Source organism: Leptodactylus fuscus, chromosome 5 (genome assembly GCF_031893055.1).
Source record: "Leptodactylus fuscus isolate aLepFus1 chromosome 5, aLepFus1.hap2, whole genome shotgun sequence".
NCBI classification, from domain to species: domain Eukaryota; kingdom Metazoa; phylum Chordata; class Amphibia; order Anura; family Leptodactylidae; genus Leptodactylus; species Leptodactylus fuscus.
Window position 1 is genome coordinate 76,874,778 of NC_134269.1, and position 14,332 is coordinate 76,889,109.

Here is a 14,332-nt window from a genome sequence, read left to right on the forward strand (position 1 = left end):
AGGTGGCCATAATGCTAATCATTAACTATACAACCATATAATGGTATTGTATATCTGAAAATTGTCTTACATTTTTTTCCATCAGTAAAATAAAGTAAAAAAACTTGTTTAAATGTTTTAGGGCCATTACTAATAAGATTTTGTGAAATGATTTCCCTGTTTTTCTTATTGAAGGTATTTTTCACCTTTCATATCTTGCAATGTATATACAATTCCGGACAGAAAGTATACATATATTTGTCTGGCCATACATTGGATGGCACCAAGCAGAAATTTAGCCTTAGCAGTAACTGATCTGGTAACCAGCTATGCACTACTCTGTGCTAATACCAAGTCAAATGTTGAATTTAGCCGAAGGTGTCAGTGGAGAAGGAGCATGTTATAACTGCAATTCATATAGGATTTCCATAGCTGGCATCCTACAGTCTACCTAGTCACGGCAAAAAAACTCCACCATGTGAAGGCACCCTCAAAAGCTACATAATCATATACCATCACATACAAGCATTCATATTTTACCATTACCATGCTCACTTTGTGTTTCCCAATGGCTCAACATGCAGTATGTGGTTCCCCAGATTGTGCTGCACCACCCCAATTGGGATTCGCTTCCTTATGTTCTCATTTACCTTGAGTAAAGGCTAGGTTTCCATGGTGGAAAATGAAGAGGAAATTGAAGCAGATATCTGCCTCAGATTCCTCTTCAATTTCTCCAATAAAAAACTTCTGTGCACCTCCTCCCTCCCAACCCCCTTTCCCAGGTCCAGATGAATGGTCTTACCCAGTGGGATGTCTTGTGCTGTGGACTCTGCCACTGAATCCGTGGCAAGATTGAACAGGACACTTTATTTTATCAACATCTTGCTTTGTGCTCTGCTTACCATTGAATGCAATAGGAGGTGGAATCTGCTGCTGAATTCGGGGAGGAATCCACCCCAAAATCTGTTTTTAGCTCTGTTTTAATTTTTAGAACTGAAACTTCAGGATTTACATAAGGAGATTGAGCAGTCAGAACACAAATAACTTGCCGTATTTTCTTTTGTTCTTTTTAGCAATCCTTGGAATGCCCAGCCTTTATCCAAACAGCACTAGTAATGGGTATGATAGCCAAGGATTCCCCAGTGAGTATTTCTTTGTAACTCAAAGGTATTTCAGCTTATATGTATTAAACTGCAAGTAAAGTAATTGGTGACGTAACACTTTCCTCCACTATGATGTACTATTACGCCATGTGTGGGAGCGTCCGATCTCCAAGTGTTGCTGCTTTATGGATTATTGATTGATTGACAGTATTAATTTCTTTAAAAAAATGCATGTATAATTTGATTCTATCTGCATAGTATGTTACACTTTGTTTTATGTTTTAGATGTTGTAAAGGCAGAGCCAATCACACCGGTGTTTGATGAGCCTCCGAATCCCACCAATGTAGAGGAGAGTTTGAAGAGAATATACAACAATGACAGTCGTCTGGTTGAAGTTAACCTTAATAATATAAAGGTAATTGTACATTTTCTTCAGACTATGATTATATCTTTGTATTCAGGAAAGTTTTTGTGTAATAGAAATTTCCTGTGCAATACTTAAATACTCTGCACTGCTTATTGGCTTTATAATATAATGGGCTCTCACCCACCATAGCATTCTCAATATGTGTATCAGGATGATAATGGCAGGCTTTTTATGTAATGGACTTATCATCTTTGTATGGATAGGTTATCTCGCTTGCCTCAATCGTGGATGGGGGGAGGGAGTTCTTAGAGGTGAAGGGCATATAACCCAAATATAAAATTCTATGTGGTTACCTCCAATAGGAAACCTCCTAGAAAGAGCTCAGCAGCATATTCTCATTTTAGCATGACTGGCTGAGACGTGAATACCCCTAAAGCTTTCTTGCATAATATTTTAATTGTGATGCAGCCTATTGGGATAACAGGTCCAATACTTGTGATTGTGAAGGGTTTTCTTCTATGCTTAATACGTCTATCTTTTTCTTTTTTATTAAGAATATCCCAATTCCCACATTGAAAGAATTTGCAAAGGCTTTGGAGTCTAATACAAAAGTGAAAACATTCAGCATTGCAGCAACAAGAAGCAATGATCCAGTAGCAGTAGTAGGTATCAGGCGAAGTATATGCTTTCTGCTTAATAGTAGCACAGAACACTGAGGCAAACCTAAAGTCCTAGTGGCAAACATGGTGGCTTAGGGCCCGTTCACACGGAGTAAACGCGTGTGTATTTTGGCAAAATACACGTGTAAAAATAAGACTCCCATCGACTTCAATGACATTTTACACGTGGATTTTGATGTGTATTGTGACGTGTATTTTTTACACGTGTAAAAAAATTTCATTGAGGTCAATGGGAGTCTTATTTTTACATGTGTATTTTGCCAAAATACACGCGCGTTTACTCCATGTGAACGGGTCCTTACTGATTGGAACTATTGCCTTGTAGTGATAGGATAACCTCTGCAAGGAGTTTGTATGTGTGGGTTTCCTTCCATACTCCAAAGACTCCATGGACTTTAGACTGTGAGCCCTATGTGGACACTGAGTGATGACAATGTCTGTAAAGTGCTGTGGAATATGTTGGCGTTATATAGGAAGCACCAATATAGCCGCTTATCCTTGTCTTTACAATTGTCTTGTGCCTTATGCAGGGCCATTTAACTCATAGGGCAAATGGTGCAGCTGCATTGGGCCCCCTTAAGCTGTGTCACATGACTAAGTTTGTTCTATCTTTATCCAGAAGGTCCCCCATTACTCCCCACCTCAAGATCCATTGTCTAAATCGGTAGACAGTGGTTTGTGTGGTGAAGTGTGCTGGGGACCTTCTGGCCCAAGACAACCGTTATAGGAGTCACAGTGGTCGCTCTTCACCACACTACCACCTCCAGCTATAGTGAATTTCATACTTGGCTCTTCTTCCTGCAACACGCCAGGCTATGCACCTTTTGTTTTAAAGGGGCTCTATCATTGGGAAAAGTCATTTTTTAACTAATCACATCCTTACATAGCCTTTAGAAAGGCTATTCCACACCTACCTTTAGTATGTAAATTGCCTCAGCAGTTTTTGAATAAGTCAGTTTTTATGCATATGCTAATTAGACTGGGTGCAAGATGCATCATGCACCCCCTTTGCTATTGTTTCCTATGAGTGTATACAGCACGGGCTACTGCTGATAATGACTCGGCTTCCTTAAAAAAAAAAAAAACTGACTGCAGGTTTCCGTTTCCTGCCCAGTTTCGGGCAGGAAACGGAAACCTGTATAAACGGAGAACCCGGGCACAGATGTGAACGAGCCCAGAGGCAATTTACATACTAAAGGTAGGTGTGAAATAATATTTCTAAAGGCTATGCAAGGATGTGTTTAGTTAAAAATGACTTTTCCCAATGATAAGAGCCCCTTTAATGTCTCCCAGCTATGCTGTGTCCTGGCCTATGGTATCATAGAGCAGGAGACAACATAAAGGGGAGGACATTAGAAGAGCTTTGCAAGAAGAAGTAAGTATACAAAGTTGTGTGGCTTGGATTGTTAGTGGGTACCGCAGATTTCCCCACATCACAAATATCTATATGGGGGGCAACATGGTGGCTCAGTGGTTAGCAGCGCTGGAGTCCTGGGTTTGAATCCCGCCAAGGACAACATCTGCAATGAGTTTATATGTTTGCGTGGATTTCCTCCCATACTCCAAAGTCATACTGATAGGGAAAATGTACATTGTGAGTCCTATATTGGGAATGGGAATGGGACTATTATGTGAAGGGAGGGCATTATTACCTATGGGTGGAACAATTAAGACACTTATGTGTGTGGGTGGGGATACTATTATGTATGTGGAGAGATATTACCTGTGGGTGAATGGGTATTGTAAGCAGTAAGGTGGCCTTATTACCTATGTGGATGGAGTATTACCAATGTGGGGGGATTATTAGCTGTGAGAGGGTGGGCAATGTTATGAACGATTATCTGTGCGGGTGGCACTATTGGAGCATTGTCACCTATGTAGGGGGAACAAGAGGGGTACTGTAGGGCAATATGATGACTATAGTAGTAACTCATGTCATGTGACCATGTCGCCCCTCAACCCTTTTAGTAAGAGGAGTGAACAGAGTCACGTTGCGTCTTTCAGATTGCTGCAACTGTGACTTGTAGTCGCAAAAAGATCAAGCAGTGCATAATTTATTGTGAATAGAAGTCGAGGTCATAACATTCTCTAGGTCACAAGGCAACCTCATTCATTTGCATAGATGAGTCACATGTTAACATGGCGATCTTTGATCACACAACAGGAGTCGCAGCCTATTTCTTGAGGTCTTTGCACTGGGCCCACCAAAGTGTAAAATAAAGCCCCGGCCTTATGTTTGCCTTAGAGTGAAATAAGTGCCAAATTGGTCATAAGAACTGCCATACACATATATGCAAGTGACATTAGCTGCAATTGCCTTGATGTGAACTCGAAGTAGTTCACTGGAGTCAAGGCAAGGTTAATGTGGGATCCCTATCTATTTAGTAAATGTGTATACTGTTCACCTTCGTGGAAGTTCTTCAGACTTGACCTTCTTGATGTTCATGTTGTTTTATACACTATTTATGCTCTTTCTCGCCATAGGCATTTGCTGACATGCTGAAAGTAAACAAAACTCTAAAGAGTTTCAATATAGAGTCTAATTTTGTCACCGGTTCTGGCATTCTGGCTTTGGTTGAAGCACTTAAAGAGAATGAAACTTTACAAGAAATCAAAATTGACAACCAGGTATTATTTTTGTTTTTAGTTGCGACATTATTTCTATGGTATTACTTAATTTTGTGGTTTGTTCATCACGCTGTTGTAGTCTAATAATGGATTACTGTCAACATAATGACTATAGGGATAAGTAGAGCCAGATTTAAGATGTGACATCTGTTCACTAAATTGTTAAATAAGGAAATACAGTTAAAAATATTAAGAAAGAGGTGGAACATTTCTCAAATTAAGATGTCCGCTGTGTTGATTTAAAGGTTCTATTTGTATCCTATGATATTGCAAAATTGGTGTATTCTTTAGCTGCAATATTGCAAAATAATGTAGCTGTGTTCCTTTGGTCACATTGCAACCATTTCTACTTTCTGATCTCATTGAGCACTATGCTTACTATGCAGACTGTGCAGAATCCAGTATTAACGCCACTAGTCATATGAGAGATTGTCAGCTCTAGGGGATGAGCTCTGACCTGATAAATGTCATGCAAATATGTAGTACATAGTAATAACTTAATATGTGCTGCTAACATTGTCCATCATCTTTGTCCTGAGGCAAATACCCTAACCCACACATATAATTTATATCAAAATAAATGTATTCACTGGCCTATTCAACTACCTTACATAACATTGCCAATGTATATTGTTTTCTTTTCATATGTCAAATAATATTGGATTAAATAAAGCGTAATAACCAATCTGTAATGATATTCTTTCTATAACGATTATAGGGAGGGAATTGTCCTGCCTTTTCATACTGTTGATGTGGTTCACACCAGGCTTTCCCAGCGGTCAACCAGAACTAGATGGTGTACAGAAGCAGAAGCAGACTGCCCATCCATATGAATGAGTCTTTGGCTTTAGCAACCTGGCTCATCCACTACATAGTGAATGGAGCGATCTGCTTTATCCTTAGTATACTGTAGTTGAATACTGTTGAGAAATGCTGTGGGGGTGTTGGGTATCAGTTCCCAACCATGCTGATATCGATGACCTAACATAAGGATAGCTATGGTTGTAGAAAGGTTGGGAAAATCTTTAAGTGCATTTTTTTTTTTTTTAATTTTCATTTTATTTTTCATAAGAGACAACAACTGGGAACCGGAGTGGAGATGGAGATTGCTAAACTCCTGGAGGAAAACAATTCAATTCGCAAATTCGGATATCACTTCACACAGCAAGGACCCCGGACAAGGGCAGCGGCTGCAATAACTAAGAATAATGACCTTGGTAAGACTGGGAGTAGTATACACTATGAGTACTAGTAATCTCCGAGGATTACTGGTTACTCATAAATATCTGAAACTGCTGGTTTGTGTGAGATAATAAGAGATTATGCACATGTATTTAGTCGGCTCAGTCACATAATGCCAGTAGCAAGGAAACTTCCCAGTGTCCTGTTTTTACCCCTTCAAACCTTTCAGCAGAAAGCTATTTTTTTTATATATTTTTTTTTGTTTATGCCATTAATTGCAGCAGCAGTTGGCAGTACCCAATCCTTATTCACACAGTGCTCTGCAGCAATGAATATTAGCAACATAGCACTGACATTGTTAATGCCTGACCACTCTCTTATTCTCCAGACCACCCTCACTATGGGAAGAATAGAGGTCTGGCGACTCGTGTTTGCCAATGCCCAGCTGCTGTGTCTTCTGTATAGTTCAGTGAAGCACTGGCTATTCTTGTATACGTCCTTTAATGAAATATATGGTAGTTGTGAAAAGAGGCAAGTTGCCCCCCCCTTTCCTATAGCCACTATAAAGAATGCATCAGTGATTGATGAACCTAGATAACCAGCCCTCATTCTTCTGATAGACGAGGGTCCTAAAGGTGGTCCTGTAGATATTAGATGGTCCTGTAGACTTAAATTCCTAAAATGGGGATATGTCTTTAAAGCATATCTCCAGTTATAAACCTCTTTTCATAAATGATTCGCACAGGTGAAAATAAGAAACTTTATAATATGGGGCAACATAGTGGCTCAGTGGTTAGCACTGCAGCCTTGCAGCGCTGCAGTCCTGGGTTCGAATCCCGCCAGGAACAACATCTGCGAGGAGTTTGTATGCTTTCCCCGTGTTTGCATGGATTTCCTCCCACTCTACAAAGACATACTAAAAGGAAAAAATAAAAATGTACATTCTGAACCCTATATGGGGCTCACAATCTAATTTTATTAAAAAAAAAAACAAAAAAAACAACAACTTTATAATATATCTTATTAAGGCAATCTGTTTCCTTCACTAGATAAATAGATAGAATTTTATTTATTTTTTCTCACCTTCCCTGGCCCAATATATATCCAACTTCTTGGATAAATGTTCCAAATGTTCTATTGCTCCTTAACTTCAGTATGACTGCTGGTTTACATTAGATTCTTTCCATTTCCATATAAAAATTAAATATTTGCTGATCATTGGGGGTATTCACATTTCGTCAGAAGACTCAGATATAAATATGTATGACCATTATTAGAGATGAGCGAACACTGTTCGGAACAACCGTTCCGAACAGCACGCTCCCATAAAAATGAATGGACGTAGCCGGCACGCGGGGGTTAAGCGACCGGCTGCCGGCAAAGTGTACGTGCCAGCTGCTTCCATTCATTTCTATGGGAGCGTGCTGTTCGGAATGGCTAATCTGAATAGTGTTCGCTCATCTCGAACTCCATTATATTAGACAGGTATAAGATACCTCAGAAGACTGTCAGTGCAGGAAGCTCTATACACAGTCATAGTTTATCAACCTCTTGAACATTGTTCATTATCATTTTATTGCAATGAATATAAAACTTTTCTTTTTAACATAAAACACACACAGACGTAGATGTGTGCTGAAGATACTCCTACTTTACTGCTGACCTCTTTTCTCTCCACTATGTTAATTTCTCAGTGTGGTGGTTACGGGTACTTATCACTTGACATCTACTGGCATCTCTCCAAAACTGACTGCAGGAACATACAGGTCACATAGTGGTGGGATTATGCATCATCCCCTGGTTGTATTTGGTCTGCAATGTCCATTGCATGTTAAAATGCCTTTTTGCATGTTGGTGTGGTCAAGAGGCCTTTACATCTGGTATTTGCTGACTTCATATCCAAATGTCAGTGATGTAATAGCATGGTATAGGTATGCTACTAACGTGCCATGTGTTACTAATACAAATTACTAAATTAATGAAAGGCATTGAATATGCTAGCTTGTGCTTTAAAGGGGTTGTGCATTTTCAGCAAATACAAATTGTTTACTGAAAAGTTATACAATTTTCCAATATACTTTTCCGTATTGTTCTGGATTTCTAATGCTCTTTCTATAATTCGTTACTTCTAAAGGTTTTACATTGTCTAAACAGGCCAATCTCCAAGGCATTGCTATTTATCTTTTAGGCCTTGTAGTTCGAAATCAACCCTCTTCCAAGGTTTCCACTGTTAATAGCAGAAATCTAATTAATTGGGTCGTAGGAAAATTTCTGAAAGGGACATAGCAGGAAGGCCACTTGGGGAAAGGTCCTTGACATACCCATGGCCTGAAAGTAAGCAATGAATCACAGAAAGTAGAGATCTGGAAATTGATACAGAAAGTATATTTGAAAATTGTATGAGTTTTGGCTGGTGGCATATTATATACTCTGAGATGTGACTATACCATATCCTGTACACGTACAGCCAGGCCCGGTTTTGCTATATAATCTTATACAGGTGAAATTCAGCAGAGCTTCACTTGCATCCTATGGTTCATTATGTCATAGAAATAATATTTATTTGCTGAAACTGGAAAACCACTTTAAGGATCTCAGTATCTACATTAGTACTGAATAAAGTTAAATTCCTAGCCCTAATAGTAACAGCACTTTTCTCTGACTGGTCCAAGCTGTCATAGGTATATTTTGTGCTCACATGGTATGTGAATGACCAAAGTGGTTTTCCCATAATTGACACTTGTTTTGTGTCTGTAGGATAGATTACAAATGTTTGAGTCCTATTGCTTTAATGCCTATGAGTTGAGGTCTTGGGTTTCCCATTTTTCCTCACTGTATACTCGTTTCTGTATACCTTTGTGTCTGTGCAAAGGCATTAAACTTCTGGAGCACACAGGTCTGAGTAGGTAAGTTGGAGAATTCAAGTTGGTAACTTGAATGACTGAAGATGTTGTAAAACAAAAGAATAGTATATAATGTATTCTAACTCCATAGGTTCTTCTGCACCACTGGTTGGAGTTGTCCTTGTGTATATTGCACACCATTTAACCAAATTAATACATTTTACTGATCTAGAGTTCTGAGACTTCAGCTAGACTATGAAGTGATTGTTCTTAATGTTGGAATATATTTAGTGGGTGTAAACAAATAAAATCTAATACTTTTGTATGTTCTTATTTCAGTTCGCAAGAGACGAGTGGAAGGAGACCATGAGTAAACCTTTTTTTTATTATTTTTTTTGTTTTGTACCATGAGGACATTACTTGGAGGTTTCAACATCACTGGTGAAAAATGAGCTTCATTCAGGTGTTATAGTCTCTGACTTCATCTGGCTGGGAAGAAGGGAAGATACTGGAAAACCACAAACCATCATCTGATCGTTCCTATCACTATCTTGTGATACCTTTTGTTTTCTCAATCTAAACCCTATTATACCTTAAACTGTTGAGAACCAAATTGGATATCTGAAAGTTGAAGACATGAGACGAGATGAATTCAGGTGCTCACCCAACAGATGAATTTCCAGAATGACCACCCAGAAATGTCACAAAAATACAAAGATGCTGGATATGAAGATTTCAATAAAGTTTTAAATACCGGTGCTTACAAGGGAAAGACTAAATTACAAGAATTCAGGATCAAATGATGGAATGAGGAGTGCTCTGCAATAGAGAATATTGTTGTACCCAATATGCCACAATTATTGGGGCAATTTTAGTTGCTTTAGATTAAATTTGGAAAGGTTTGCATCTTGGAAGTCAACATAATTTGCCGTAAATCCTAATGCTGGTGACATTCACACATTGTATTGGTTTTCGGTCTCCTAGGTTTTAGGAAACATAGCGGTCTCATGTTCTTTTGCCAAGAGTTGATGGGGCCTATGCCATTTGTCCATCTATTAGTGGTCACCCTGCTATGCAAAACCAGTACTTTGTAGTGTTTGGATTGGGTTTTAGATTTCAGAGAAATCTAGATGGCTTGCATTCTGCAAAGAGAATAACTGTTGCGAGTCTTAAAAGCTCAGTTTGGCAATACCAAGCACTCCTTCTCATTGTTTTCTTCTTCCACTTAGGCTTCTTTAGATATATACATATATACATATCTATATGATGAATTCTTGATGAATCGGTATAAAATGTCTTTACTTTCATATTTTGCTGAAAACAAGTAACTTTTAAAGCAGTCATATTGCATTTCTGCAAACTTGCGAAACCATTCAGATAGCTCTGGTATTTCAGGGAAACAATATACCAAATATACAGTCTCAGGAAATGATAGGCCTGGGAGTACTTAGTATGTCTTAGTACCTTGTGTCTTAACGTTTTGTGTCTCTACATATCCCACACCAGTGAATATAGACCTGGGAATGTATGTCCTAAGCTCCTAAGTATTCCAACCTGGTGAAACTATAGACCAGTCAATTTATATGTCTTAACCTTCTATGTGATCAAAGGTCCCATCCCATGGAAATATAGACCCAGAAGTATTTAGAATTTTTTTGGTCTAATATGCCTAAAGTATGTCATACCAGGGAAATATAGACCTGGATATTTATTAGTATATTAACATCCTGCCCTAAGGTAGAATAATAAGGGAATACTTGGCACAATATGTAACCAACTTCCTATGCCTCCAAATATCCCATCCCAGGAAACTATAGACATGGGAGTATTTTTTTTTTTTTGTCTACCATATGATTGTAGAATTGGAAAACATAAACTCTTCTGAGATGAGGAAAAAAACAAAAACTTTTGAATGAAAGGATAATCACATTTAATGTAGCCTTTTAGCCATGTTTATTCACTTAAAGGAACTTGGCGCCTGGAAAATTCAGTGCGATAGTACACGTTATAAAGCAGGAATAGCTGAGCAGATATATAGTTTTTTGGGAAAATATTCAATATGATTTGTTTTATTCATTGAATTGTCCACTTTATTTTGCTGTAAAGTCAAGGAGGCGTTCCTATTGGTGATTGGCAGCGATCTCTCTATGTAAAGTCAGAGGGGAGGCTGTCAATCACTGATAGTTCCGCCTTCTTCTCGCCCCTCCTGCTCTAGAACTCACTGTCCTCAGATTGCACTGCATTTTCCTGATGGCAGGTTCCATTTAACAGAACTCCATGTTTATGTAAAGCAATGTCGTAATTCCTTTACCATCATTTAGATGCTGAAATTGTGTACATTGGCTGTATCGTATTGTTTTCTATTTTATTAGGGGTTTTTTTTTTGTTATAGTGTACACATCATTAATTAAAGGGTGCCAAACACTGTATTCTGGCGGTATAGGTTTGTATGTAATACATGTATTACTTGTTAAAGAGAGCCCAGATTTTCAGCATTTATAAATAAAGATTTTTTTTTTCAAATTATGCTTTTAATTTACTAACAATGGATTTGAAAAGAATGTATAACATAATGGAAGGCGACCTTCTAACATGCAACTGGGCACACTGTTCATTAACGGTAAAATGAATAGCAATTCTACATCAATCCCCCTCATTTCTTCTAATATTCACAGCAGTGCTTGCCTTTCACAAAGCAGAGTCTCCGCCAAGTGTCCCCACCAAAATACTTTCCTTTGGCAGAATCTTAATTTTAGTATTGCTTTTGACAATTTTGCCACCCATTGTGTTAACACCTTTTGATCATATGTTAATCATTAAATCCTTTAAGACACAGACAGTTTTGGCCTTAAGACTCACCGATTTTTAAACTTTTTTTTTTTCCCTCAAAATTCAGAGAAACATAAGAGTTTAATTTTTAAGCTAGTATAGCTGTTTGAGAAACATGTATCCTTTGTGGAGTGCTATATTTTCCATTTGCACCTTTTTAGGCTGTCTCTAACTTACTACATTTTAGTGAGATAGATAGAAAAACTTTTTCTACATTATACATTTTTCTACAGACCGTTTTTACAGAGTCCATTTGTCCCCATATTCAGGAGTAGATGTTTCAACGCCTGGAAGAATGGAGACTTAGCCGTTTTTGTATATGAGAACATGAAATGGATATTTAACAAAGAATGGAAAGTCTTTAACGGGAAGGTTTTCCTTCAGAATATGGGACTGGGACAATACCTCCACAGTGGATGACTTGGTAGCTAAACCTCTAAGGCAGCCTATCCCCTGTGAGGATATGGAATTGCTGAAGAATTGCATGGATAAAAAAAGCTGTAGGATTCCTCAAGAGTCTGGGATTCATCTGTGGCCATGTTAAGAACCAGTATTGTCACCACTTGTACTGTGCAGTACTTTAGGGGTCTGGCTGGAGCAATTACAGACCCACCTATCTGTTGGCATTTCCAGAGAAGATATCCTCACCTCCTTATAAATTTTCCAGCAGGCTACAAACTTCCTGGCAAGTCCCAGCAGCCAATGACGCCAGTTGTAGGATTGGAGGCAAACTAAAAAAATTTCTTCACGCTTGGGAAAGCTTTCCTGGTTTCCTTGTATCCTGAATGTTGTCCAGCAGGGTTACAATCTGGAATTCTGAAAGTCTCCTCCAGAAAGATTTTGTATCAGAACCTTTGCTTCCTTCTGAACAGGCTGCCTTAGAACATAGTAACATAGTTAAGGTTGGATAAAGTCCAACCTATAAACCAAACAAGTTGATTCAGAAGAAAGGGAAATGGATTATAATCTTCTTCAAAATAGGTTTTTATTCCTGTTCCGCTTCAGCAAGGGAGCGTATTCTATTCTTTGCTGTTCCTTGCCGACTATCCAAATGGTTCCTTTCATGCCTTTCTCATTGCTTTTGCATTGTGCCTGAATATTTTAACTATTCTTGTTGTTCCTTGACATTATGCTGCGTCTTGCGTGGCATACTTTTTGACATTCTTTTTGCATTGTCGTGTTTTATTGTCTTCCTGTATATATTTTTTAAAAATATACTTTAATGAAAAGACACACGCAAAAAAATTCATAGTCTCTGTGGATTTGAGACACACACTACCCCATGCTGATCCACCTGACAATTGCCCTCTTCAAAGATCATTTATTGCATCTTCTGTTTCAGGCTTTACCCTTCTATCATGAAGACTATTGAAGAGGTCTCTGTCCTCTTTCACGTAAAGAAATTTAAATTGTGTCCTACCTAGACAATTTTCCTTTATCAGTCCCTTTAGAAGATCGACTGTGCACCGATGTGGGGGTGGGGGGGAGGCGACACACTGAGATGTGGTCGATTATGTTTTTTATTCAATCTTTGTAGAACTATTGCACCTGAGAAAGGGCGAAGTGTGTGTGCCCGAAACGCTTTGGGCATGAGTTTTCCAATAAAGTCATGTGTTTTCTTCATCCATTTGGCTAAAGCGCAGGTTCTTTCCAAACAGATTTTTCACCATTAATCTGCTCTTCTGGTCCTTTATAACATTTCATATACACCCGTGAGGTGTAAGGCACCCTGCAGCTACATCCTATTCAGAGAGAGATCCTCTGTTAAATGATCACTCTGCTGATAGAGTTGTGTAATCACAACTCATAAAGGTGAGCCATACTCTTAATATACCAAATCCATCCCTAAACAGTTCTACACTACGGGCCGCTCGGTATCCCCTCCTTTTTGTCTTTGAGATTCACTTATTAAACCTGACAGGGCACACCTGTGAAGTGAAAACCATTTCCGGTGACTACCTCTTGAAGCTCATCAAGAGAATGCCAAAAGTGTGCAAAGCAGCATTCAAAGCAAAAGGTGGCTACTTTGAAGAACCTAGAATATAAGACAAATTTTGGTTTTTTTTCACTTTGCACATTTTCTGTTAGTACAATAAACCTCATTTCAATCCTGAAATATTACTGTGTCCATCAGTTATTAGATATATCAAACTGAAATGGCTGCTGCAAACACCAAAATATTTAGAACTAAAAATAATAATAATAATTTTTATTTAGCGCCTTACAATTTGTAGGGTTCAAATATAGACAGATACATAAAAAGAACGTCATTTCACACAATGGGACTGAGGGCCCTGCTCGCAAGAGCTTACAATCTATGAGGTAGAGGGGGTGACACAAGAGGTAGCAGGGGCGGCGTTGGTTATACAGTATTCAGACAAATTTGTAATAGAGGTGACTGTCATTACACAAACAAAACTTTATGAGCCATCACTAGTAGTGTCCTGTAACATGTGGATGGAGCTTGGACAAATAGAGTTAGCCTGAAAAGACATCATATCATCTGGGGAAATGTGGGAGCGGGGACAGAGGAAGGTTAAATTTTGGGGATTCTAATTATAGTACGGAAGGGTTTACGTTAGAAATTGTGATAGGCCTGTCTAAAAAGATGTGTCTTTAGTTTGCGTTTGAAACTGTAGAAATTGGGAGTTAATCTGATTGTCCGGGGTAGAGTATTCCAGAGAAGTGGTGCAACTTGGGAGAAGTCTTGTATACGAGCG

At 38.6% G+C, this 14,332-nt stretch overlaps 1 protein-coding gene across 1 annotated transcript in view; it reads left to right on the forward strand.

Moving 5' to 3' along the window:
• The window catches only part of LOC142203026 (tropomodulin-3-like), a 37,979-nt gene extending 26,673 nt beyond the window's left edge, over nucleotides 1-11,306 (forward strand). Inside the window, exons 5-10 of the mRNA XM_075273448.1 lie at nucleotides 1,053-1,121; nucleotides 1,368-1,498; nucleotides 2,005-2,112; nucleotides 4,615-4,758; nucleotides 5,831-5,975; nucleotides 9,123-11,306. Coding sequence (XP_075129549.1) covers nucleotides 1,053-1,121; nucleotides 1,368-1,498; nucleotides 2,005-2,112; nucleotides 4,615-4,758; nucleotides 5,831-5,975; nucleotides 9,123-9,157 — 632 coding nt within the window. The 3' untranslated portion in view covers nucleotides 9,158-11,306. The remainder of the gene's footprint in view (nucleotides 1-1,052; nucleotides 1,122-1,367; nucleotides 1,499-2,004; nucleotides 2,113-4,614; nucleotides 4,759-5,830; nucleotides 5,976-9,122) is intronic.
• Nucleotides 11,307-14,332: the final 3,026 nt, after the last annotated feature.